The sequence below is a fragment of the Oscarella lobularis genome, chromosome 2 (assembly GCF_947507565.1).
Source record: "Oscarella lobularis chromosome 2, ooOscLobu1.1, whole genome shotgun sequence".
Classification (NCBI taxonomy): Eukaryota; Metazoa; Porifera; class Homoscleromorpha; order Homosclerophorida; family Oscarellidae; genus Oscarella; species Oscarella lobularis.
In genome coordinates, this window is record NC_089176.1 from 1513163 (window position 1) to 1537063 (window position 23901).

General features: G+C 45.3%; 7 protein-coding genes across 21 annotated transcripts; 6 read left to right on the forward strand and 1 right to left on the reverse strand.

The window, feature by feature from the left end:
• Positions 1-608: 608 nt before the first annotated feature.
• On the forward strand, positions 609-2854 carry LOC136184144 (spondin-1-like). Its single transcript, XM_065970991.1, has 3 exons — positions 609-2036; positions 2095-2453; positions 2508-2854. Exons 1-3 carry the CDS (start codon positions 609-611, stop codon positions 2752-2754), a joined length of 2034 nt encoding a protein of 677 aa, XP_065827063.1. The 3' UTR covers positions 2755-2854.
• A 303-nt stretch (positions 2855-3157) lies between these two features.
• LOC136199960 (muscle, skeletal receptor tyrosine-protein kinase-like) lies at positions 3158-10112 on the forward strand. 6 transcript variants are annotated; one of them, XM_065990267.1, is made up of 15 exons: positions 3158-3441; positions 4388-4456; positions 4505-4928; positions 4988-5062; positions 5752-5843; positions 5900-5968; positions 6028-6146; positions 6199-6498; positions 6544-6831; positions 6891-7259; positions 7315-7596; positions 7652-7927; positions 7977-8306; positions 8365-8679; positions 8741-10112. In XM_065990267.1, exons 5-15 carry the CDS (start codon positions 5815-5817, stop codon positions 10006-10008), a joined length of 3645 nt encoding a protein of 1214 aa, XP_065846339.1. In that variant the 5' UTR covers positions 3158-3441; positions 4388-4456; positions 4505-4928; positions 4988-5062; positions 5752-5814; the 3' UTR covers positions 10009-10112. The 6 variants fall into 6 exon arrangements, with proteins under 6 accessions (XP_065846339.1, XP_065846343.1, XP_065846338.1 ...); XM_065990271.1 differs by lacking the exon at positions 3158-3441 and having other exon boundaries at positions 4200-4456; positions 7977-8057; positions 8163-8306; XM_065990266.1 differs by lacking the exon at positions 3158-3441 and having other exon boundaries at positions 4200-4456.
• On the reverse strand, positions 3575-5606 carry LOC136199965 (neurotrypsin-like). 3 transcript variants are annotated; one of them, XM_065990287.1, is made up of 8 exons: positions 5528-5606; positions 5138-5464; positions 4967-5077; positions 4608-4901; positions 4252-4557; positions 4008-4199; positions 3946-3960; positions 3575-3884 (listed from the first exon to the last, which is right to left on the reverse strand). In XM_065990287.1, the coding sequence occupies exons 1-8, from the start codon at positions 5580-5582 to the stop codon at positions 3757-3759; spliced, it is 1428 nt and encodes a 475-aa protein (XP_065846359.1). In that variant the 5' UTR covers positions 5583-5606; the 3' UTR covers positions 3575-3756. The 3 variants fall into 3 exon arrangements, with proteins under 3 accessions (XP_065846359.1, XP_065846358.1, XP_065846357.1); XM_065990286.1 differs by having other exon boundaries at positions 3575-3887; XM_065990285.1 differs by having other exon boundaries at positions 3577-3893.
• A 192-nt stretch (positions 10113-10304) lies between the features above and the next one.
• Positions 10305-14257, forward strand: LOC136199964 (uncharacterized). Of its 3 annotated transcripts, none has more exons than XM_065990283.1 (18): positions 10305-10475; positions 10543-10729; positions 10783-10856; positions 10906-11026; positions 11083-11160; positions 11211-11263; positions 11330-11402; positions 11459-11505; positions 11559-11608; positions 11662-11725; positions 11774-11863; positions 11917-11983; positions 12047-12132; positions 12179-12229; positions 12288-12374; positions 12424-12818; positions 12973-13271; positions 13316-14257. In XM_065990283.1, the coding sequence occupies exons 1-16, from the start codon at positions 10305-10307 to the stop codon at positions 12469-12471; spliced, it is 1347 nt and encodes a 448-aa protein (XP_065846355.1). In that variant the 3' UTR covers positions 12472-12818; positions 12973-13271; positions 13316-14257. The 3 variants fall into 3 exon arrangements, with proteins under 3 accessions (XP_065846355.1, XP_065846356.1, XP_065846354.1); XM_065990284.1 differs by having other exon boundaries at positions 10411-10542; positions 10590-10729; XM_065990282.1 differs by lacking the exons at positions 10305-10475; positions 10543-10729; positions 10783-10856; ... (10 more) ...; positions 12179-12229; positions 12288-12374 and having other exon boundaries at positions 12520-12818.
• Positions 14258-14275: 18 nt separating this feature from the next.
• LOC136199961 (triokinase/FMN cyclase-like) lies at positions 14276-20343 on the forward strand. Of its 5 annotated transcripts, none has more exons than XM_065990276.1 (19): positions 14276-15072; positions 15126-15160; positions 15212-15264; positions 15319-15557; positions 15609-16297; positions 16467-16765; positions 16810-18250; positions 18298-18376; positions 18522-18611; positions 18667-18701; positions 18754-18841; positions 18896-18985; positions 19036-19155; positions 19209-19361; positions 19416-19654; positions 19709-19812; positions 19870-19903; positions 19959-20039; positions 20092-20343. In XM_065990276.1, exons 7-19 carry the CDS (start codon positions 17765-17767, stop codon positions 20239-20241), a joined length of 1749 nt encoding a protein of 582 aa, XP_065846348.1. In that variant the 5' UTR covers positions 14276-15072; positions 15126-15160; positions 15212-15264; positions 15319-15557; positions 15609-16297; positions 16467-16765; positions 16810-17764; the 3' UTR covers positions 20242-20343. The 5 variants fall into 5 exon arrangements, with proteins under 5 accessions (XP_065846348.1, XP_065846344.1, XP_065846346.1 ...); XM_065990272.1 differs by having other exon boundaries at positions 15609-15710; positions 15770-16297; positions 18754-18985; XM_065990274.1 differs by having other exon boundaries at positions 14276-14839; positions 14917-15072; positions 18754-18985.
• Positions 20344-20439: 96 nt separating this feature from the next.
• Positions 20440-22135, forward strand: LOC136199967 (indoleacetamide hydrolase-like). 2 transcript variants are annotated; one of them, XM_065990288.1, is made up of 2 exons: positions 20440-20503; positions 20683-22135. In XM_065990288.1, the coding sequence occupies exon 2, from the start codon at positions 20699-20701 to the stop codon at positions 22040-22042; it is 1344 nt and encodes a 447-aa protein (XP_065846360.1). In that variant the 5' UTR covers positions 20440-20503; positions 20683-20698; the 3' UTR covers positions 22043-22135. The 2 variants fall into 2 exon arrangements, with proteins under 2 accessions (XP_065846360.1, XP_065846361.1); XM_065990289.1 differs by lacking the exon at positions 20440-20503 and adding an exon at positions 20521-20606.
• A 285-nt stretch (positions 22136-22420) lies between these two features.
• LOC136199968 (diphthine methyltransferase-like) lies at positions 22421-23842 on the forward strand. The gene is made up of 7 exons (XM_065990290.1): positions 22421-22699; positions 22761-22845; positions 22900-22988; positions 23041-23192; positions 23252-23321; positions 23368-23433; positions 23485-23842. Exons 1-7 carry the CDS (start codon positions 22425-22427, stop codon positions 23828-23830), a joined length of 1083 nt encoding a protein of 360 aa, XP_065846362.1. The 5' UTR covers positions 22421-22424; the 3' UTR covers positions 23831-23842.
• Positions 23843-23901: the final 59 nt, after the last annotated feature.

Sequence of the window (23901 nt, forward strand, 5' to 3'; positions counted from 1 at the left end):
CAGTATAGTGGAGTTAGCAGGCAAATGGCTAGCTGGCTAAGAAAGGCAAGCACCGTCTCTGCGCAGCTAGAATCAGCACAATTCCTTTCTAACCCCCACTAAAGGAGAACTACCTACTCGTGATGCTGAAAATAAACTTCGGACTGCATGCAAATGAGATCTTCCAAGAAAACGACAAAAAGCTTTTCAATGCTGTGCCGGTGGATTCGTGCCGGCAGCACGGACGGACTTCGCGAAACGTCATCCAGATCGAGGAACAGAAGAGCACGTCGTCGCCGGCGACGACGCCGCGCGTTCTCGCGGAGGTTGATTGGAATTTACAGCAAGTTTGAGGATGGACTAATAGGCGGAGGTTACTAGTGTGAAAGGGGGCGTTCCGCACCAGACCCTCTCTCCCCGGCGTTGCAAATCACCGTCGCTTTTTAGAAGGCGACCGCCGCTAATTGCATCATCGGCTCCGTTTCTTTCTTTTCTATACCGTCGCGTTTTAGAAGGTGACCGCCGTAATGTAACTATTGCATCACGTGCTCCGTTTCTTTCTTATCTATAAAACCAGGCGGAGCGCTGCAGGTGGATCAGTTTAGTAGTGCACTCTCTAACACATCAAAATGCGATTTTTTTTAGTTGCTATCCTGTTATCAGCTATCTTTGTTCCGTCTACCGTCACTGGATGGGTACGAGTGAGACGTGCTGTTAGACGCGTCATTAATATACCGTGCAAAGTGAGTACATGGTTGTCATGGTCAGGCTGCTCTCGCTCTTGCGGCTCTGGTCATCGTACACGCAATCGAAATGTAATATCAGCTGCAGTTGGTGGATTGTGCAACTTCAGTCTGAAAGACAGTACGTTATGCAACACTAGGCCTTGTCCATGCAAAGTCGGAACATGGTCGACATGGTCAAGCTGCTCTCGCTCTTGCGGCTCTGGTCATCGTACACGCAATCGACGTATTGTTCAACTTGCTCAAAACGGTGGATCATGTGGCTACAGCTTGACAAGTATTGTATCATGCTTCAAGAAGCCCTGCCCAATACCATGCAAAGTCGGTACATGGTCGACATGGTCAAGCTGCTCTCGCTCTTGCGGCTCTGGTCATCGTAGACGCAATCGACGTATTGTTCAACTTGCTCAAAACGGTGGATCATGTGGCTACAGCTTGACAAGTATTGTATCATGCTTCAAGAAGCCCTGCCCAATACCATGCAAAGTCGGTACATGGTCGACATGGTCAAGCTGCTCTCGCTCTTGCGGCTCTGGTCTTCGTAGACGCAATCGTCGTATTATTCAACTTGCTCAAAACGGTGGATCATGTGGCTACAGCTTGACAAGCAGTGTATCATGCACCGATAAGCCCTGCCCCGTGCCGTGCGATGTCAGTGAATGGTCGGCATGGTCACGCTGCTCTCGCTCTTGCGGTTCTGGTCGTCGTTCACGTGATCGATATGTTGTTCAATCTGCTAAACACGGCGGATCGTGCGAAGACAATTTGAAAGAAAGTACGTCATGCAACACTAGGCCTTGTCCCGTGCCATGTAAAGTTAGTACATGGTCGACATGGTCAAACTGCACTCGCTCTTGCGGGTCTGGTCGTCGCACACGCAATCGACATATTGTTGAATCTTCTCAGCACGGAGGATCATGTGACTACAATTTGGAAGGCAATGAGTCATGCAACACTAAGCCCTGCCCAGTACCATGCAAAGTTAGTACATGGTTGACATGGTCAGACTGCTCTCGCTCTTGCGGCTCTGGTCTTCGTACACGCAATCGACATATTGTTGAATCTTCTCAGCACGGAGGATCATGTGACTACAGTTTGAAAGGCAGGGAGTTATGCAACACTAAGCCCTGTCCCGTCCCTGTGCCATGCAAAGTTAGTACATGGTCGACATGGTCAAACTGCACTCGCTCTTGCGGCTCTGGTCGTCGTACACGCAGTCGAGGCATTGTTGAACCCGCCAAAAATGGTGGATCATGTGAACGTCATCTGGAGGACAGTAAACCGTGTGAAGTCGGAAGACTCGCTCATTGCCAGGTTTGAGAAAGTTTAATTAGGAGACCAAATTTCGTGGTAGAAAATATTTCTCATATAGGCTACTGAATGGAGTGCATGGACTACGTGCAGCGGAAACTGTACAAACACTGGGTATCAGATTCGACAACGGCAAATCTTCCAGCATCAGCAGTGCGGAGGCCGTCCCTGTCCTGCTAATCTTCTCGAGAAAAAGCTGTGTCCTGAAAAGTGCTGCGATGAATGCGTTGTTTCCCAGTGGACTGAATGGACACAATGTTCGTGCTTTGGCGGCTGGTCTGCCAGATGGCGCAGCATTCAGAATAAGCCTACAATGTGTACACCGTGTTTACATAAATTGCGCGATATAAAGTTTTGTAAGAATCGGTGTCATTTTAGTGAATGGGGGCAATGGTCAACCTGCAGTTGTGGAGGCCAGAGGTGAGTGTTGGTAGACGCTCCAAATGATAATACCAACTAAGAAACGTTTATTAGAATACGCAAAAGAACACCATTGACTCCGACAGTCTGCGGAAAGACGTGTGATAGTCAGAATGAGACACAACACTGCGTTGTTCCGTGTAAACTAGGCCAGTGGACAAATTGGACACCTTGCGATACCCCTTGTGCACCTCAAGTACGTTTCAGAGAAGTTCCCGCAAAATGTAATGGAACTTGCGACTCAAATGAACTAAGATTTTGTAAGGGTGATAACTGTCCCTCATTGACAGACACAGTCTGACTATATTATAAACATAATCTGCAACTGTTTTCGTAAACTGAAACTGAATTTTTGTATGCATAAATGGTAGGTAGTCGTATACGAAATAGCCAAATTGTGACCAAACACTTCATGTTCGCTTATACATACCTACAGCGTAAGAATTCGCGCCTGGAACAATGTGGCTGCAACGCACGGTAGGAAGTCGATCATCCGAACGACGCCGCCGTTGATTGGCGAAGCTTGTGAGATGTTGGGATTCGTCCGCTTCAAGCAGGCCTACCGCGAAAGAGACCCGCTCCATCGTTGACGCATTAACCTCTTTCAAACGGCGCTTCAAATGCTTCTGCGTTTCTTTTGTACACGCACGTCCTGTTCGCTTGTATGCTTTACGTCATGATCACATGATTTAGCGGGACGCATGTGTACGCAGTTGAAGAACTTGGTCGAGAAACAGCACGGCACGTTCCGGCTTTCGAACCGCCCGTCTCTCTCCCGCACTCTTTCGATCACCGACGCTCGGAGGAGACGAGAGTACACGTAGAACAGCGAATATTGGTGTCGACTCGTTGTCGATCGAGTCGCGGCTACGACTCGGAAGGGATCTCTCGAAGCGACTAGATAAAAAATTAGAATGCTCCATAGTCTGGAACATCTAAGCGCCCAGAGAAGCGACGAAGTTTTCGAGAATCACACCGTCACGGTGACGTAAGTCAAACTGCAGCTATACTTCTAAAGCCGCCCCTTCCAGCGTCGAGCGTTTCCGCGCGACTTCCTGAAAAATAGATCGTCGAGATTATAGTACACTGTGCTGTATAGGCTGTATAATCACTGGCATGCATGCACGTTAAGGGTCGCGATAAAGACCGCTTCTGTAAATTTCAAATCGTTTGTAAGTATTGCACGTTGCAACTAACATATCTTAAGATCCGTTTTTAAGACCATGCGCTGCAAATATTAATTTTTTGTTCTCGACATTTGAATGAGTCGAGTCAGTAAAGTTTTTTTGAGAAGGAAATAACTTTAGGTTGAAGTTTCTCTTGCTTGTCTGCGCTTGAGGCACCATGCCAAAACAGTTAGAAAAATGAGAAGTATTGCTGCCGACACAGAAAGACCAGCTGTTGCTCCACTACTCAAATTGCTTTTATCACCTGCTTTATCTAATTTTCATTCTTTCCTAATGTTAACGATGGTGCCGGGTAAATATCTTACCTTGAAGTGTGCTTGCTAAAAGAAGAATTAGAATATGAATTATTACGTTTTGCGTTGTTTACTTATTGAATGCTGTGTTGTTGGGAGACTTTGGTTATTGAACCTTTCGTCAAAATCTATGTTGGTCGAAGCGTTTGTAGTAACATTATGAAAGTGATAAGTGATGTTGGGCCTTATCTCTTTCCAAGTTTGTATTTTTTTAACAGACATTGTTGGCTTCAATGGCATTCTACTGTAGTATTGAAACCACGTTTCTATACAGTGAAGAAGTCAATCATATTCCGATCAGTACCAAATTGCTCTTACCGCATTCAATCCAGGCAAACCAGTGGCAGTAGTCGTTTTCCGTTAGTTGACAATTTTGAAGCTGATCCTTATTGCACTGACAATTGATGTCAATGCCCCACCACCTATTAAATTGAGAGAATGGTTTTGCTTCTAGAACACCTGGATAGCCAAGTTGCTGGCAGAACATCTTGGCGGTTTTTGAATTGCAAATCGAAGAGCAAACGTAATGCCAAGTGTTGTTAATGAATATTTCCGCAAAGCCTTTGCTTAGGTCTTCGTTCTCACTTTGAATTCCAACGCCACCGGAACTTCTTAGAGGATTAACTAAGAGTTTCGTCAATTTTGTAAACAAAGTTTTGGCGAAAACCACTCACCGCAATGGACACCGACGTCTTCGTAATGGTCACAGGTACTATTGCTTGAATACCGACACTTTTGAATTTCGGTCTCGGTTCCCCTGCAATTCACTTTGTTCATTAAAATTGGGCCGTTCCCCGGTCCGTAGTAGGCGTTGAGAAAGTATTCTACTGCGTCCGGGTAGCCAAGCTGACGACAGAGAACTTTTGAATTGATTTGGTTCCAGTTTCGACCGCAAACGGTTCCCCAGACGCCGTTTATTTTGACTTCTACAACACCTGAGTTGGGCTCTTTGGTTTTTGTTAAGCGAGCTAAGATAGGTCAAGCACCTTATAAGTGTTAGTTACGGAGAGATTATCCCTTTAGAAAGTGATACCTGTTTTTGATTTTTGTGCAGTGTATGATGGCGTTGGAGCGTCGGAGAATAATGAATCTGAGCTAGAGGTCCACATGAAAACTGAATTTATTTCAGGTATGGCTTTGAAATCTAAAAGCATTTGTAACAGTTGCAGGATAAAGCAACGAAGGTTTTAGAGTAGGTGCGTACCGCAAACGACTCCAACGTCTTCGCTATGATAACAGTTATGACTTCCCCATCCGTTGAAGGAGCACTTGTCGATACTTGACTCGTTGCCTGAGCAACGTAGGTCGTCAATCCATATGGGTCCACTGCCTCTTCCATAGAATGCGCGCGACTTATAGCCTACGTACCCTGTTGTAAAACCAAGCTGTCGGCAAGCAACGATTGCTTCGTTCAAAGCAAAATAGTCGTCACAGATTGTGCCCCATCTGTTGTTGTGATAAATTTGTAGTCTTCCCGATCGCCCCCCAAGGTCTCCTCCAATGAGTTGTAAAGTGTTGGGTAAAAAGGATCCTTAACAAATATTATACTGTAGTATACTATAGAAGCGGGTGGCAAGGACGATACAAGTTTTACCTTTAACTAGGCTTACGATAACCAAATAGACGCTAAGGCACTGTGACACACTCATTCAACTGTCAGATCAAAAATGAAACGTTTGCGTTATTGCTAGCTTAGACTGTTCTCCCCAGTACTAAAAATGAAGGTGTATCTTTGCAAACTTGGTTTTGCTAACACGCACTCTTATCTTGCATGGGTGGTATGCGTGGCGCTTTAGTTTCAGGCACCTTTTCTTTCAGTTTAATTCCACACTTGAAAAGGATTTTATATAAGTGTGTTTCTACTTTCTGAGGCAGCAGAGAATGTGCATCTGTTATGAGAACATGTCAAGGTAACGCTTCCAATTCTCTTGTTATGAATCAAGACTATAATCTGTGTCCCGTGCAGGTACAGACTGCTATCTCATATTTTGCTGGCTTGTGTTATGATAAAATTTTCAGTGGCGTTGACGTGCTTGTAAAGATTTATATATAGAGATGTTGCATGAAATACATCTAACTAAGTCTTCGCTTTAGTGATTATTTAATGAAGCCGGTCTACTCTCGGAATTTTTACGTTGAAAGTCTCTCCTTTAACGACTTTTGCTGTGAAGGATGGAAGCAGAACAGCTCAAATGATTCTCTTTGCTCTGCCAGTACTGTAGTATCTCGCAATTGCTTTAATTAAGTTGATAGCCTCTTTCCTAGAAACATCAATTTTTTTCACTCTTCATCCCAAGGACTCGGTGATCTATGCAGGTGAAAGTGTTTCCCTCAATTGCAGCGTGAACCAAACGAATAGTTCCATATCATGGTGGAAAGGCAACACGGTATTTGAAGGGATTCTGTTAGATAAAATGCTGCAATCAACAGCAGAAACCGAATCTGGAATCACTAGTGTCCTGAAATTGGAAAACGTAACGCTGTCTGACGGAGGGTATTACTTTTGCAAAGCCCAATTTGAAAACGACTCGTTTCCTACTACATCAAAAAGTGCTCGTCTCGGCGGTACCTCTTAAGCTGTTTAATTTATTTAATTTCATTGGCTTTTAGTTCTAGGCAAAATAACTGCGTGGGTTAATAGCAGCACTTCGTTTAGGGAGTTGGACTGGGGCAGGGGCTTTCGGTGTTTCTTTTCTGCCAACCCCTTGCCTCTTCCTCAAATTTTTGGTGGCGAAAAGAACCTGAAAGTCACGGTTGTACAATCTCTAGGAAATTTTCAATGGATGTTTACGTACTACTCATACTATTCTTCACGAGATGCTCCTCTTGGAAATTACACCTGTTTCTTGAGTTACGGTGATTCACATAAATCTTTGCGCCGAAGCTACCTCATCCAAAGTATGCAAGTTTCATCTATACAGTATCAATGCCGTATATTTGCAACTTTACATGTATAGAGGCTGCAAGGCTTACGAGACTCTCGCCTTCTACCATTCATATGAATGCTTTTCAACCTACTATTGCCAGATGCGCAGCCTTTGGAGTACCGCTGCCTGAAATTAGGTGGTACAGATGCGATTTCTATGCTAGGAATAACAGCAACAACGACTGGGACTGTCTAAAGCCTTCGTCAGTGCTCGTGACAAGCGATGACATCGCAGGTAGTGTCTACTACAACAATACGTACAACATCAGCGAGTGGAAAACTGAAAGTATACTACGTTTTGAGAAGGCTGAAGTCTCTGCTGCCAGATGCTACTTGTGCCTTGCGTCTAACACTGTAAGGGGAATGCGACATGAAGTATCAAATTCTGTCCTCGTTGCAGGTACGCAAGCGTTGCATCACCAACTAAAATACTTTGTGACTCTTCTTCTTTATAGTTGATCCTCGCATCGAAGCACTAAATGATTCAATAAGTGCTACTTCTAAAAGCAAAGTTATCCTTGCTTGCAGAGTGACTGGATCTTTTCCGGCCAAAGTAACGTGGTTTTACAGAGGAATTCAGACAGGCTCTCATAGAGTTCTGGCGTCTTATGCCGAGCCTATTTTGTACTCCTATTTAGTGATTGAAAGCGCCGTAGCCGAAGACAATGCTGGGGTGTACCGTTGCTTAGCGTCTGTTTCTGGATTTGATCCTCTTTCTGCTAACATTTCACTCTTAAGTATGAGGAGCGCACACAACTTTCGTTTTTTAATTAATTCATTTCTTGTGCTTAGTTCCTTCTAGACAGATCACCTGGCCCAAATCTCAGTATGTTTGTGCTGGCTGCAACCTTACCCTCAGCTGCAGAAACGAATCGTTTCCTGTTGAAAGCAATCCGGCTCTGTGGTTTCATAATGATGTGCCTGTGAACAATTCTAAAATTACCACTACAGCGTATTCGAGCTTCTACAAAACTGCAGCAATATACACACTGAGTGCAGCTTTCATTTCAGCAGAAGACGGCGGAAATTACAGTTGTTTCAATCAATTCTCTGCTGCGGAGATCAAAAGTAGTAAAGTGTTTTCGGCAAGTGACGCGGCTAATTGTGTATATTTCAGTCTCTCCTTTGATTGTGAAAGGGCCGAACAATATATCTGTCACTGAAGGTACCGATGCCGAGTTTTACTGCCTTGCTAAAGGTAACCCTGTTCCATTATTAATTTGGGAAACACTAATTGTTGAATGGGATTCGATGAGCGTTGATTCGCTTAATTCTTTTCATTATCAAAACAAATTTACCATAGAAAGTCATTTTAAGATTCGACGAGCGGCGAGGCAATTCTCCGGATGGTTTCGTTGTAGGACTGCTGTTGAGCAGCCGCATTCAAGTGATCATGACTATGACGAAGTAATCGTTCACTCTGGTCCAGCTTATCTTGAAATTTTATGTAATAATTTCGATGTAAAGCGTACTTTTCTTGTTAATTAATGCGTTTAAAATTTTAGACGTGGAACAGCCGATCTTTTCTACACAAACGGCTCACATTGTTTTGAATCAGGGCCAGCTTTTCTACGTACGGTGCTACGCTGAGAAAAGCAATCCCAGTTCTACGTTAGCTATCGTCAAACGAAGTAGCAATTCTTCTGAAGACGAACTTGTATTGGCGCCTGCCGTTGGCTCAATCGAAATCTCCTCGTCTGATACCGAGCTCGGTCTCACTTTTCTGAGGGCGTCGGAGAATATTGCTGGATTGTACAGATGTAGAAATAAAAATGTAGCTGGGATGAAGTACTCTAGAGAAATACACATCAGCCTGTTAGGTACCACCAATTATAGTTCGTGTTAAATGTACAGTATTTAGCTTTTTTTAATCGTTTATAGGCACGCCGACTGCTTCTCCAAAAGACGAAGTCGACAATTCGTCTCTCTACATTTCTTTGTCTGTTATGTTTGGCCTTCTACTTGCATCGGCACTATTAACAATTTTTATTCTAAGAGAAAGGCGTAAGCGTAAACGACGGAGAGCACAGCAAACGGCCAGAAATGACATCGATATGCAAGAGATCGCAGCAACGCTTGAAAACGACTACACCGAATCAGATCGCATGTACACTCTACCTACTTACGAAGACGTGCAATTCCCAAGAAGCAAGCTGCAAATTACCTCCCAAATCGGCGAAGGCCATTTTGGAAAGGTCTACCTAGCAAAAGCCGAAGGCATTCGTTCTGACAAAGAGACATTACTGGTTGCCGTGAAGACAATAAAAACCGGCTGTAGTAAAGCAATAGCTGCGGAGTTCCAGGAAGAAATCGAAATAATGATGAACTTCAGCCACCCCAAAATAATTTCTTTGCTGGGAATATGCTCAAGAGAAGAACCTTACTATATCATCACAGAGTACATGTGTCACGGAGATCTTCGGGATTTTTTGATCAAACGAAGACCTACTAGCTACAGAACTTCGTCATTGTCGCAAGCTGATCTTTTGGATATTATAGTGCAAGTCTCATCCGGAATGGCCTACTTGGCTTCGTGCAAATTTGTTCATCGCGACATTGCTGCACGTAACTGCCTAGTTGGAAATGATCAGCTCCTTGTCGACAGTTTTGTGGTAAAGATTTCAGATTTTGGCATGGCAAGAGATATTTATCAAAGCGACTACTACTCCAAAAAAGGTGGTGCTCTTCCAATAAGATGGATGGCTCCGGAAGCAATTTCTGACGGTCGACACACCGTGCAGTCGGACATGTGGTCATTTGGCGTGTTAATGTGGGAGGTTATGACATTCGGATATCAGCCTTTTTTTGGAATTGACAACGAAACAGTTTTGTATGGCAAAGTTAGAGGAACTCTTCAACTCGAAGAACCCGACGAATGTCCCAAAAAATTGTATGCTCTCATGAAGAGATGTTGGCGCCAAGAACCGGAGAAGAGAATCGAAAGTCAGGAAATGCAACAAGAATTGAATGAAATCCGTATCAGACTGAGTGGTGTTTCGAAAAAGTCCGACGATTACGTGCCCATGGAAGCGCCGTCTTTTGTGAGCTTTCTTCCGCCGAAAGCGATCTCTCTAGAGACAAGAAATCCGACTTTCAATATCGAAACATCAAGCTGCGACGACTCGTACGTTCCAATGAAAAGTGAATAAAATCTGGTATTGAAACGCGGGCATGATGGCATTGTTAGAAAACCTCCGCTCTTTGTTCAATGTTGCTTTAGCATGCAGATATGGTGAAGGCGAAAGTGAATGCATGAGAGCAAGAACCTTTGTTAAAAAGTGTAGTTTTGACGGCTGCATGGCGTCTTCTTCTTTCTAGCTCCTTTTTCGAACGCCTCGGGTGTTACTCCTCAACGGTGACGTTCCTTTCTTGATCTGCTTCCAAAATACCGCGTAAGTGTTGCTTTCCTTTTGATTCTATATATTAATAACCTTCCTAGGACTGCATGACGCCTTTACACATGTGGCGTCTTCTATTTCAATTTTGCAATTTTCTCCGAGCGTTAGTAGTCATGAGACGTGCCACCCTTTGGCCTATCGTCGTTCTCTGCGTTTTCTCTTCATCGCTTGGCTTTCCTTGGCCTGACGATGTCATCCAGCATTCAGGATACATTACCGTAATAGCTTTAAAACTAGCTATGCATGATTATGCGTAGAAATGACTCGAAGTGCCGCACTAAAAAGGTGAATACGACTCATAGCGGCGAGATGTTTTACTGGATGTTTGAAAGTCGAGCCAATCCCGAAAGAGACCCTCTCATTCTTTGGCTCACTGGCGGACCTGGTTGCGCGAGTGATTTAGCGCTTCTTGCCGAAAACGGACCTTTTCTTATGAACGAAACAACTAAAGAACTCTATTATAATGAATTTGGTTTGCGGCGATGAGTCTCTAACACACTGTGTTGTATTTATTTCAATGCACAGGTTGGAATTCGTTTGCCAATCTTCTTTACATTGATCAGCCTCTTGGAACTGGGTTTTCGTACCTCACTAATCAGGTATATGTATAGCAGAAGAAGACAATTTACTCATTAGATACGTTGTTAGAAAAAATACGTTACCAACGAGAGCGAAGTTGCTGCGGACTTGCTCTATTTTATGGCTCAATTCTACAGTCGTTATCCCCAGTATGCAAACGCAGACCTTTACATTATAGGAGAAAGCTATGGCAAGGCGGAGATAGAAGCTGTTTTTATGCGATTCTTTTCAAACTTTCTTGTTTAGCTGGTCACTATATTCCAGCAACTGCTGCACTCATGCTGAAAACTGACTCACAATTTTCAAAAAACTTGAAGGGAATAGGTGCAAGGTGTCATATACACTGATTGCCAGTTTACACATTGAAAATGTAGCTATTGGAAATGGTTGGGTTGATCCTCTCCGTCAATACTATTCCTATGGCAGTGTCAGTCGTTTCTATTGAATATGACCTTTACAATCAGTAATGGTAATTCAATACGCGTGTATTTAGTTTGCCTACTCTCAAGGCCTACTAAGCGAAGAGCAGTACGCTGCAGCTAATGCATCATTTTTTCCTTGCAAGGGTAAGAAATAACTGCCGTCTTCCAACGAACTAGCATAAAACCTATTTCTCTTTAAGAGTTTATTGAAAAGCGTAATCTACATTTTGCCTTTACTGTATGTCAAGTAAGAAGTGCCAACTGAGGATTTTCTATTTTGTTTCACACTTGAGCACTTAGGGTGTGCTTGAACGTATTAAAGTTGCAGCCGATTTCAATTTAAAGAGAAGGTGAACTAGCAAAATTACGCCATTCCTTCATAATATATAACAACTGCCATTAGGATCAACATATACGATTTGCGCAAGTCATGCCCCAAACCGCCACTGTGTTACAACTTTGATGCTGTATAATATGGTTGAGACCTTTAGTAGGCCATGCTTATCTTCACTTAGATACACGAATTTCTCAATCGCCAAGATGTTCAAACAGCTCTTGGCGTTAAAAAAGTCTGGAACGGCTGCAGTCCACTTGTCCATCTAAATGTTAGTTTTGGCTTGATAAGAACCCTACGACCAAGTACCATAGCTTTACTTAGATGTTAAACGATTGGATTTTTTCTTTCCATGACGACGTTGCCGCAGCACTAAATGCCGGCGTTAGAGGTGACTCTCTATATAGCGGAGTCAATTTCGGCCGTAACAATCAGTTGACAAATGTTCTCCTAGTTGTTGTTTACAGTGGAAAATATGATCTTGTTTGCAATTACTTTGGTGGAAGCAACTGGGTGTCAAATATGAATTGGCGAGGACAAGTATGATCTAACCAAATTAATTAGTTAATTTATAAATTCCGTTCAGACAAACTATAATAAAGCCTTGGTGAAAAAATGGTTTGTAAATGGAACTGAGGTAAAATAATTAACTAAACAATTCCAGGATTCAACCCTGTGGGATTTACTATATTTAGGCTGGTGAGGCTCAAAGCGCTGATGGATTGACGTTCCTGGCTGTTAATGACGCCGGGCATATGGTTCCAATGGATCAAAGACAAAACGTACGTTCCGTTTAGCACTAATTCGGCTACTTAATTTTCAGTATCTTAGGCGTTGGATATCGTGAACAGGCTGCTGAATAACCTGTCTTTCAGCTAGCAGCTTATTAGTTTAAGTTTGTGAGACTGATGAACAAATGCTTTCAAGTATCGAAAAACAATAATGTGCGAGGCAGGCGCGTGCACCGTTACGTCAATGTCATGTGACACGAGTCACGTTGCCAAAAATATGATCGGGCTCGGCGTATTCCTGCTGCAGGCATACGCAGCTTTTGCCTACACGTCTTCATGCAACGTCGGTGGCTGCGAAACAAACGGACACATGTTCGTCAACGCTACTTTTACCGCAGACTTCTCCCTTCTGTGGAAAACGAATGCCTTTCTCACTCTTTCCTGCGTGTCCGCAAAGAATCAAGCTGCCTGTGCCGTTCTTGACAACAGCGACATGTACGGAGACGGAGTCCCCATAGTTTAGGCGTAGTAGCTCCCGGATGAGTAAAACCAGAGCATATTTTTTGACGGAATCTAAAGTTCACTGCCTGCGATAGTTTGTCAGCATGTGAAGGTACACGACCGTAATTCTAAATACGCTCCTTTCTAGGAAACCCAAGCCTCTAAATCAAACCCCGGGAATTGTCGTATTCAACCCTCAAGGAAAAATTGACTGGGTATCTTGCGACGCCCATCCTCTTATGCCGGCTTTCTACGGAAGTGAGGATGCGGAGGATAAAGGGATTTTTGCTTTTGACTTATCGGGCATTTCTTCTTTTTATTCCAATGGTACCATCCGTCATTCTCCCTACTACATAACAGAGACTCCATTGGAAGTTGGCTATACAGTCACACCTGACGATATTCTGCTCGCAACAGCCAACCGCGGCGTCGTTGCAGTTGACAAAGGTGCGTCACAGCATTGCAAAAACTCCATTTTATTATTTATCCAGATGGGGTAATGCTTGCCAGCGAGAAACTTGACGACGTCTATTTCCCCCACGGTACGCCAATTGTAGGGGACAACGGTGTCATCTACGTCAGAGCGGCGAGCAATTCGTATGTTTTGCCTTCGAACGTAACTCACTTGACAACAAAGCGACTGTACGCTCTTCGCTTGAGCAACGGCGCTATCACCATTATGTGGTACTACGAGTTCTCTTCTTCTGCGGACGACAGATGGGACACGCATCTGGTGTACGAAAAGGGAGTGATCTATCACCGATCCTACATGTCATCGAGCAATAGCTCTCTTCACGCTGTTCGAGATGACGGTCACAGTGGAACGCTATTGTGGAGTGTTACCTTCAATGATTCCGTGCACTCGGTAGGATTTTATCCGAAGGACGAGGATCCTCTTTCAGGCGTCGTCGTCGCTCTGAGAGGAGGGTCTCACTCTGATGGTCCAATCAGCGGCCAAATCTACATCTTATGTCGTTTGTCGGGTGCCGTGTTGTTCTACGTGAATTTAGACGTTCCCTTTGGTCTGACGACTCGCCCTGATGACTTCGTTTGGATTACGTCTCCCGTTATGACTGCACTGCCGATGAACGAGTCGTTCGCAACGCCTACTTTTGTATTTGGAGTGGAGCTCATCACAGGTTCCTCGTTAGCGACGACGATTGTTGATACCGTTGCTGTGCTTGGAGCGCGTCAAGACGGTCAGCCCATACTGACGTCGCTTGCTTCCAGCGTGAACGGAGATAGAATATTCACTCAGATTGTGCCTTTCGCTCCCGACGATGCAGGGCGACCAACTCAGCTAGTCATTACCTCTCAGCACACGTTTTATTCCGTTAGAATCGGATAAGGCAAGGACTCGCTCTTACTTTTTTTTATATCTATACTGACTAGCTGCGCTTTTGACGTAATGTGATTTTACCTTCATTTATCTAGTCACGTGATTCAAGAAAATGGCAACGAAAAAGCTCGTCAACGATCCTGACAACGCCGTCGAGGAGGCGATCGACGGCCTCCTCATCTGCAATCCGACTCTCGTTCGCCTCAACGGCACGCGCGCCGTTATACGACGCGATTTCTCCGCCGAAAACAAAGTCGCTCTCCTCTGCGGCGCGGCAGCGGCCACGAGCCGGCTCACGTCGGCTACATGGGCCGCGCAATGCTCTCCGCCGTCGTTCCCGGCTTGGTCTTCACGTCGCCGCCGCCACGCGACATCTGCGCGGCGATCGTCGAGTTCGGCTCGCGCGCGTCGTCCGGAGTCCTGATCATCGTGATGAATTACACGGGCGATCGACTGAATTTCGGCTTGGCTGCCGAACGAGCAAAAGCGCGGGAGTGGTCATCGTCGACGAGAGGAATCCGCCGGGAGGCAAGGCCTCTGCGGAACTGTTTTCGTTCACAAGGTTCTTGATTAAAAATTCCCCATCCGTTTTTTTAGATCGCCGGTGCTCTTGCTGATCAAGGACCTTACTTGAAGGAGGTGGCTGCAGCTGCAAGGAATGCTACAAGAGAAATGGGTCGGTTATGTTTGATTTTGTCACTGGCCCAGGCAATAAACACTACGTAATTGGACGCTGATTTAATTTTCTTATAGCCGTTGCCACTAATCGTCACACATGACATCATTTATTTGACTTGCCAAAATGGCACCTCTCTTTATGCACAATAGCCGTCAGTTTGTCTTCTTGCAGCGTGCCAGGACGCCCACCGTAATTTATTTTAGGCTCCAATGAAATGGAATTGGGTTTAGGTCAGTTGTGAGTTCAAACGCCTATTGAGTCGTAAATTGAGATATCTGCGCAGGCATGCACGGGAAGGCTGGCGTCGAAAGATGCAGAGTGCAAAAATCTTTTATTTATAATTTCATTGACGACATACTTTTATTGTAGACAAAGAAAGCTGCGGAAATTGTCTCTATTATGATTGAGCACATGCTGAAATCGTATGATGAAGGCAGCTACTTGAAACGTTGCCCATGTTTGATTTTCTCTCTTAGCTGTAATAATGGTTTTGTAGGAGATAGTATAGCTCTGATTGCGAATGTCAACCGTGCAAGAGCCGCCGTTCTGTGTTTGAGTGAAAATTGTCTTCTCCGTGAGAAATCGAGCGTGTTCTATGTTCAGCGAACAGCAAAGAAGTCAATTTGCTACGTTGGAACGTTTACGACGTCACTTGAAATGGCTGGAGTTTCCCTGAGCATTCTACACGTCGACGACACCCGTCTCTAGTGCCTTGGTAGTATAATAGTCATGAAATATGTTTTTATCTCATCTTTTTTATTTACAGGTAAGACCTTGGAAACTGTAGTCAGCTCCATTGCCAGAACGCTCATAGAAAACGGGTCCAAATTAAACGAATTGGACAGTGGTGTTGGCGACGGTGACAGCGGTAGCACCCACACTGACAGACAGGGAGCTATAGCTGTACAAGAAGCTCTTGATTATTAGACCCTGCACTGCAACTGTCCATCTATGACTAAGAACAACCGTGTCTTCGGAAGTTCTATCTACGGGCTGTCCACGAATCGGGGCGACGAACTGTTATTTGGTTTGTCCCGTCCGGTACCTAGCCGTGTAGTTAGAACAGACGTTGACTGAACAGTGATATCCGCGACACAGGACATTTTGTCGTAGAACGCAGTTTGTGAGACGGACGAAAAAGATATCAAGCAGCTGCAGCAGCAAAATTAAAATAAGGTATGAAACCAGATATGTACCGTATGTATAAGACATTTTGCTACGTCACGCAATGTCATGTGACACGTGTCACATTGTCAACCTGCTGCAGGCATACTCAGCCTTTGCCTACACGTCTTCATGCAACGTCGATGGCTGCGAAACAAACGGCCACATGTTCGTCAACGCTACTTTCACTGCAGACTTCTCCATTCTGTGGAAAACGAATGCCTTTCTCACTCTTTCCTGCGTGTCCGCAAAGAATCAAGCTGCCTGTGCCGTTATTGACAACAGCGACATGTACGGAGAGGGCCCCTTGATATGAGGAGTCCCCATAGGCGTAGGTAGCTCCCGGATGGGTGAAACCATCATCTGAGCATTTTTTGACGGAATCAAAAGTTGACTGCATGCAATAGTTTGTTGGCATGTGACGGTACACGACCGTAATTCTAAGTACGCTCCTTTTTAGGAAACCCAAGCCTCTAAATCAAACCCCGGGAATTGTCGTATTCAACCCTCAAGGAAAAATTGACTGGATATCTTGCGACGCCCATCCTCTTATGCCGGCTTTCTACGGAATTGAGGATGCGGAGGCTGAGGGGATATTTGCTTTTGACTTTTCAGCCATTTCTTCTTTTTATTCCAACGGTACCATCCGTCATTCTCCCTATCACATAACAGAGACTCCATTGGATGATGGCTATACAGTCACACCTGACGATGTTCTGCTCGCAACAGCGGACCGCGGCGTCGTTGCAATTGACAAAGGTGCGTCACAGCATTGCAAAAACAACATTTTATTATTTATCCAGATGGGGTAATGCTTGCCAGCAAGAGACTTGACGACATCTATTTCCCCCACGGTACGCCAATTGTAGGGGACAACGGTGTCATCTACGTCAGAGCGGCGAGCAATTCGTATGTTTCGCCTTCGAACGCAACACACGTGACGACAAAGCGACTGTACGCTCTTCGCTTGAGCAACGGCGCTATTGACATTATATGGTACCACGAGTTCTCTTCTTCTGCGGGCGACAGTTGGGACACGCATCTGGTTTACGAGAAGGGAGTGATCTATCACCGATCCTACGTGTCATCGAGCAATCACACTCTTCACGCTGTTCGAGACGACGGTCACAGTGGAACGCTATTGTGGAGTGTTACCTTCAATGATTCCGTGCAGTCGGTTGGATTTTATCCGAACGACGAGGATCCTCTTTCAGGCGTCGTCGTCGCTCTGAGAGGAGGGTCGTCTCATTCTGATGGCCCAATCAGTGGCCAAATCTATATCTTATGTCGCTTGTCGGGTGCCGTGTTGTTCTACGTGAATTTAGACGTTCCCTTTGGTCTGACGAATCGCCGAGACTACGTCTGGATTACGTCTCCCGTTATGACTGCGCTGCCGATGAATGAGTCGTTTGCAACGCCTACTTTTGTATTTGGTGTGGAGCTCATCACAGGTTCCTTGTCAACGACGACGATTGTCGATACCGTTGCTGTGCTTGGAGCGCGTCAAGACGGTCAGCCCATACTGACGTCGCTTGCTTCCAGCGTGAACGGAGATAGAATATTCACTCAGATTGTGCCTTTCGCTCCCGACGATGCAGGACGACCAACTCAGCTAGTCATCACCTCTCAGAGCACATTTTATTCCGTTAAAATCGGATAAGGCAAGTACTCGCTGAGCCGCTCTTATTTTTTTATATTTTAGCTGCGCTTTTTGATGTCATATGGAATGCGATGTAATCTAATCACGTGATTCAAAAAATGGCAACAAAAAAGCTTGTCAACGATCCGGACAATGCCGTCGAGGAGGCGATCGACGGCTTCCTCATCTGCAATCCGACCCTCGTTCGCCTCGACGGCACGCGCGCCGTCATACGACGCGATTTCTCCGACGAAAACAAAGTCGCTCTCCTCTGCGGCGGCGGCAGCGGCCACGAGCCGGCTCACGTCGGCTACATGGGCCGCGCAATGCTCTCCGCCGTCGTTCCCGGCTTGGTCTTCACGTCGCCGCCGCCACGCGACATCTACGCGGCGATCGTCGAGCTCGGCTCGCGCACGTCGTCCGGCGTCCTGATCATCGTGATGAATTACACGGGCGATCGACTGAATTTCGGCTTGGCTGCCGAACGAGCGAAAGCTCGCGGAATCGACGTCGAAGTGGTCATCGTCGACGACGACTGCGCTTTGCCTATGGGAGGGAAATCCGCCGGGAGGCGAGGTCTCTGCGGAACTGTTTTCGTGAACAAGGTTTTTGATTTGGTTTTGATTAAAAATTTGACATCTGTTTTTTTTAGATCGCCGGTGCTCTTGCTGATCAAGGACGTTCCTTGAAGGAGGTGGCTGCAGCTGCAAGGAATGCTACAAGAGACATGGGTTGGTTATGTTATCTCATTTTGTCAGTGGCCCAGGCAATATGCACTACGTATTTGGACGCTGATTTAATTTTCTTATGGCCGTTGCCACTAATCGTCAACGTGACATCGTGTATTTGACTTACCAAAATGGCATCTCCCTTTAGGCACAATAGCCGTCAGTTTGTCTTCTTGCAGCGTGCCTGGACGCCCACCGTCATTTACTTTAGGCTCCAATGAAATGGAATTGGGTTTAGGTCAGTTGTGAGTTCAAACGCCTATTGAGTTGTAAATTCAGAAATATCTATGCAGGCATGCATGGGGAGGCTGGCGTTGAAAGATGCAGAGTACAAAAATCTTTTATTTATAATTTTATTGACGACATATATTTTATCTTAGATAAAGAAAGCTGACGAAATTGTGTCTATTATGATTGAGCACATGCTGAAATCCTATGATGAAGGCTGCTACTTGAAACTTTGCCCGGGTTTGATTTCCTCTCTTACCTGTATTAATTTAATAATAATAAATGATTTTGTAGGAGATCGTATAGCTCTGATTGTAAATAACCTAGGAGGAACGTCTGTTCTGGAAATGTCAATTGTGGCAAGAGCCGCCGTTCTGTATTTGAGTGAGAAAGTGTCTTCTCCGCGAGAAATCACGAGCGTGTTCTATGTTCAGCGAAGAACAAAGACGTCAAGGTTGAGCGTTGCTACGTTGGAACGTTTACGACGTCACTTGAAATGGCTGGAGTTTCCCTGAGCATTCTACACGTCGACGACACCCGTCTCCAGTGCCTTGGTAAAAAAACATGCACACAATCCAATGACTTTGTTTTCATATTCAAACTGCAGATTATCCTACTGACGCTCCGGCTTGGCGTTTGTCTGTGCTGACTCCTCAATGCGACTTGGATCAGCTTTGGGTCAAGCCCAACGTATTTGAAAAGCACGCTTTGCAGGCATCAACGGGAAATTCTGGAGCAGCGACGATATCATCTGCAGACGGTTCTAAATTTCTTTGTCAAATGTATTTTTATCTAATCTATATATTATTTTTAGCGAAGACCTTGGCAATTGTGCTCAGATCTATTTCCGTCGCACTCATAGAAAACGAGTCCAAATTAAACGAATTGGACAGGGGTGTTGGTGACGGTGACTGTGGTAGCACCCACAGGCAGGGAGCCATGGCCGTACAGGAAGCTCTTGATAATCAGACCCTGCACTGCGACTGTCCATCTGACTGCCTGGACACGTTGGCGAAATTGTTAGAGTCGAACATGGGAGGCACGTCAGGAGCAGTACGAGAGGCTTGTAGCTATTGCATTCAGTATTCCAATATATTTTTATCTAAGGTATACAGCATCTTCCTAACTGCGGCTGCTAGAGAATTGGTTTCTGAAGTCGCGATCTCTACTTTTCAGAAAGCGTTTGAAAGCGGAATTGAGGCAGTGATGACGTCAGTTTAGACTTGAAAAGTATTAACCTTACTCTTTCTAATCATTTTCTGTGCTAGACATGGCGGTGCTAAGGCAGGAGACTGCACTATGGTAGAAATGGCATTTTGTCTGAAGAATTGTTCCTGTTTTAGTTATGTTTCTTTAGCTCGATGCTATGATTCCTGCTTGTGCTTCTATGCGCAGCCTTGCTGCAACGTTTGCTGACGTCATTGACGCTGCGGCCAAGGTATACTCGCACTAGTAGAGTGCAGAAGTACTCATTCTATCTTCTTTTGCAGGAAGCAGAGTTGGGTGCTCAGAAGACCATCGAAATGACGGCAAAAGCTGGTAGATCAAGCTACGTGAAAGCAGGAGATCTCAAAGTTCCGGATCCAGGCGCTGTAGCTGTTTCGTTGTGGCTTAGGGCCGCGGCTGAAGCGCTGAAATAAGGCGATCGCCATGCAAGTTGTTCGTTAGTCTCCAAACTTTTTTACTTTCGGTCCTCTGACTCTTTTATACTGGTGTGAGCAAATGGATAAATATTTCTAGAACGCAGCTCAATTATTTACGGATCTTCTCACTATATTCTCCGAAAAAGAAGCGCCGGATAAATAATAAATGTATTGCTCAGGATCGGGGTCGTCTGCGCACGTTCACAAGTCGTTCAGCTTTCTTTCCTGCAGTACGATCCGTGGCTCTGACGGCCGAAAGGTGCTAGTTCTATCGCATTCACGATTGTTAGCGAAATGACTAAGCGCAACCGTGCCTCCCATCCACGCGCGGCCCACGAATCGGGCCCACGAACTGCTCTTTGGTTTGTCCGCGTACCTAGCCGTGGACAGACACGAGTCTTATGTCCACGACGAAAAATTAATTGCTTTTTATTGTAGAACGCAGCTGCAAAAGATGTCGAACAACTTTCAAAAGTGTCTTCATCGAGCAAAGCAACTTTCCTCTCTGAATGCCTTCATATCTCTCAACGAAGCTCACGTGTCTTGTGAGCACAATAAGGCTGAAGGAAGACTGGCAGGGATGGTGGTTGCAGTGAAAAACACCATTCACGTTGCAGGCATTCCAAACACTGCTGGGACTCCCGCTCTTAGGAACTTCGTCCCAACTGAAGATTGCCCCGTCGTCAAACTTCTCAAAGCCGAGGGAGCTGAAATTCTCGGAACAACCAATCTCCACGAACTGGGTTTCGGTATTACCAGTAATAACTCCTTGTTTGGTCCAGTAAGGAATCCTTATGACGTGGAGAGATTCGCTGGGGGAAGTAGCGGTGGATCGGCGGCGGCTGTTTCGGCTCGAATCGTCCCCGTTGCGATTGGCGGGGATACCGGAGGCTCCGTTCGTCTTCCTTCTTCTCTCTGTGGAGTCATTGGCTTTAGACCGAGTTTGAATCGCTATTCAGTTCAGGGTACGACTCCGATCTCTGTGACGAGAGACACTCTTGGACCAATGGCTCTCGAAATGAAACATATCACTTTGCTTGATAGCGTCATGTCAGAGAGACCAGAGGTAAAAGATTCAAAGCCATTGGAGAATATAAGATTAGGCCTAGCAAAGAAAGCGCTTCTCTCCGATCTTGACCCAGAAACCGAACGCGTGTTCGAAGCGGCGATAGAGAAGATTTCAAAGGCCGGCGTCACAATTGTGGAGGCCGAGTTAGACGAAAGGTTTCGCGAGGTGCATTCTAAAGGTTTCAGCATTGTGCACTACGAAACTCGACCCACGGTCGAATCGTATCTCAAGCAGTATTGCTCCGACGTCACTTTCGCCGATTTGGCTGGACAATGTGCCAGCCCGGACGTTTGCGCGGTTTTCCAATCGATCCTGAAAGATTGCAGTGGCGTGACTAAAGAAATGTATGACGAAGCGCTTAGCGTACACAGGCCTGCATTGGTCGAGTTCTACAAAGAATATTTCAAGCAGCACAACGTCGATGCCCTCGTTTTTCCTACGACGATTCTTCCGGCGAGCAAAATCGAAGGAAGTGTAGAGAATGTCGTTCATAGAGGCAGAAGCGTGCCGACTTTTCCTTCGTACATAAAGAATACGGATCCAGGAGCATCTGCCGGTCTTCCCGGGATCAGCATTCCTATTGGGTTAACGTCTCAAGGGCTGCCTGTTGGATTGGAATTGGATGGATTGCCTGACCACGATGACAGGCTTCTTTCCGTTGCAATTGCAATTGAAGCGTTGTTTGGAAAGCTGCCTCCTCCGCCGGTCGTAGAATCAGAACTGAGTTGAACGTGGGGATGATTTTTTCTGGGGCTTAGATTTCTAACCTCGTCACCTGATTGTTTTTAGTGAACTTTATTTATTTTGTAGATTGTGACATCCTCACGCGTATCAAAGGTTTTGTGGGTGGTAAGTCTCTTTTTGTAGCTTTTAGCGCGAGTCTGTAGGGTTTAATTCTCAAGCCTGCAGTGTTAAAGATATCAGCACATTGGCATTTTTGCTCACAAATTTGGTGCAATGGCATTTTAGGCAGACTTCACAAATTTGTTTTTTTATCAAAGTTGAAGAATTGCAGTCAAGTCACAAGCTGTAAATTCTTTATACAGAGGCATCGAATGAAAAAAGTCAACAATTTGTATGTATTCTCAGCTCGCTGTGTCCCGGATATGACATGGCTACTTGCAGAACAAGAACACTCTTCGTCGTTGATACAGAATACACAGCCGATTCTGTTGAGTGGTGTTTGGTCGAGCCGCATTCCAATCTTTTGGCGTGTGCTACGTATCAACTTCGACCGGAAAACGTCGATAGCGCAGCGAACATTCGTATAGGCCACGTCTCTCTGTACAGAGCCCAAGTGTCTGAATTGGACGCTCCTGAGCATCGATCTGTAACGATCTCTAGAATTCACCGCATCGATTCCTGTGGAATCCTCGACATGAAGTGGTGAATGACACGGCAGCAGAATTATTAGGCATTGAATGCTATTAGTGGCTTTTTAATTAAGGTGTCCTGTTACAGCCTTTGGGAAAATCTGCTTAGCCATTGCTTTCTCCGATGGTCGAATTGGAATTTATGACGTCAAAGATGGGGTTGATTTATGCAGCTGCATTCCGTTTAGGGTTTCTTGTTATATATTTTTGCAGGAGAATGACGTTCGTCTGGAATTGGTGTGTGATCATCGTATATCTGATGGGTTGTGCTTGTCATTAGACTGGGCTACTGCCGATGAAAGGTCCATGCGCCGCTCTCCTTGATTGTTTTCTTTCATAGATCATATGCTTTAGGTTTTGTTTAGTTGTTAGTGATTCTCTGGGAAAAATTTCCGTTTTGCGCTTTGTCGATGGGGTTCTGGTGCCAGCTGATAGCTGGACAGGACATGGCTACGAAGCGTGGATATCAGCTTATAGTCAAACGGACACAAATGTAATTTATACCGGTAAACAATACCCCATGTGCAACACGTCTTGGTTCACGTTACCTCGGAGCTCATTTTAGGTGGCGATGATTGCTCATTCAAATGCTGGGATATTCGGGACACGTCACGGCCACAGAAAATTTCTCAAGAGTACGTAACATGCAGTAATTTTTTTTGACCAATTCTGTACTCTTAGACATCAAATGGGCGTCTGCAGTATAAGAAGCAGTGACAAAGGAGTTCACTGCGTGGCAACTGGAAGGCAACTACTCTTCGTGTCTGGATAAAATGTATTATTCATGATCTCTTGCAGTTATGACGAAAGTGTGTTAGTTTGGGACGAACGGCACATGGCACGGCCCGTTGGTCGAGTCGAAGTGGGAGGCGGCGTGTGGAGACTAAAGTGGCATCCCAGGAAGGAAGGTCGTCTCCTTGCCGCCTGTATGCACAACGGGTTTCAGGTTATTGATTTCGCGCGTGATAGAGATGCTTCTTCGCTGCACGTTGTTGCTTCTTATAACGAGCATAAGTCGTTGGCTTATGGCGCTGATTGGAGTCAGGTGGATTGGACTGACTCCAGGGCGGAGGGGAGTGGGTTGGTAGCAACGTGCTCGTTTTACGACCATCAGCTTCATGTGTGGGCATTAGACTGTTTTTGAAGGGGCCATATCATAGGTTTACGTCACTTTCTTATGATAAATGTTAATTATTAGAAATTCTTTATGGTACA

Coding starts and splice junctions, on each gene's coding strand:
- LOC136199965 (XM_065990285.1), bottom strand. CDS start 5,582: ATGAGTGTGTCACAGTGCCTTAGCGTCTATTTGGTTATCGTAAGCCTA. Junction 5,465..5,527: donor TATCGTAAGCCTAGTTAAAG/GTAAAACTTGTA, acceptor ATATTTGTTAAG/GATCCTTTTTACCCAACACT. Junction 4,902..4,966: donor TGCACAAAAATCAAAAACAG/GTATCACTTTCT, acceptor GACCTATCTTAG/CTCGCTTAACAAAAACCAAA.
- LOC136199967 (XM_065990288.1), top strand. CDS start 20,699: ATGTCGAACAACTTTCAAAAGTGTCTTCATCGAGCAAAGCAACTTTCC.
- LOC136199968 (XM_065990290.1), top strand. CDS start 22,425: ATGGCTACTTGCAGAACAAGAACACTCTTCGTCGTTGATACAGAATAC. Junction 22,989..23,040: donor TGGGCTACTGCCGATGAAAG/GTCCATGCGCCG, acceptor CATATGCTTTAG/GTTTTGTTTAGTTGTTAGTG. Junction 23,193..23,251: donor CACAAATGTAATTTATACCG/GTAAACAATACC, acceptor AGCTCATTTTAG/GTGGCGATGATTGCTCATTC.
- LOC136184144 (XM_065970991.1), top strand. CDS start 609: ATGCGATTTTTTTTAGTTGCTATCCTGTTATCAGCTATCTTTGTTCCG. Junction 2,037..2,094: donor GAAGACTCGCTCATTGCCAG/GTTTGAGAAAGT, acceptor TTTCTCATATAG/GCTACTGAATGGAGTGCATG. Junction 2,454..2,507: donor TGCAGTTGTGGAGGCCAGAG/GTGAGTGTTGGT, acceptor AACGTTTATTAG/AATACGCAAAAGAACACCAT.
- LOC136199960 (XM_065990267.1), top strand. CDS start 5,815: ATGTGCATCTGTTATGAGAACATGTCAAG. Junction 7,597..7,651: donor TGCTAACATTTCACTCTTAA/GTATGAGGAGCG, acceptor TCTTGTGCTTAG/TTCCTTCTAGACAGATCACC. Junction 8,307..8,364: donor AGCTTATCTTGAAATTTTAT/GTAATAATTTCG, acceptor TTAAAATTTTAG/ACGTGGAACAGCCGATCTTT.
- LOC136199964 (XM_065990282.1), top strand. CDS start 12,535: ATGTGCGAGGCAGGCGCGTGCACCGTTACGTCAATGTCATGTGACACG. Junction 12,819..12,972: donor GTTCTTGACAACAGCGACAT/GTACGGAGACGG, acceptor GCTCCTTTCTAG/GAAACCCAAGCCTCTAAATC. Junction 13,272..13,315: donor CGTCGTTGCAGTTGACAAAG/GTGCGTCACAGC, acceptor TTATTTATCCAG/ATGGGGTAATGCTTGCCAGC.
- LOC136199961 (XM_065990273.1), top strand. CDS start 17,765: ATGGCAACAAAAAAGCTTGTCAACGATCCGGACAATGCCGTCGAGGAG. Junction 18,251..18,297: donor GAACTGTTTTCGTGAACAAG/GTTTTTGATTTG, acceptor TGTTTTTTTTAG/ATCGCCGGTGCTCTTGCTGA. Junction 18,986..19,035: donor AGCCGCCGTTCTGTATTTGA/GTGAGAAAGTGT, acceptor TTCTATGTTCAG/CGAAGAACAAAGACGTCAAG.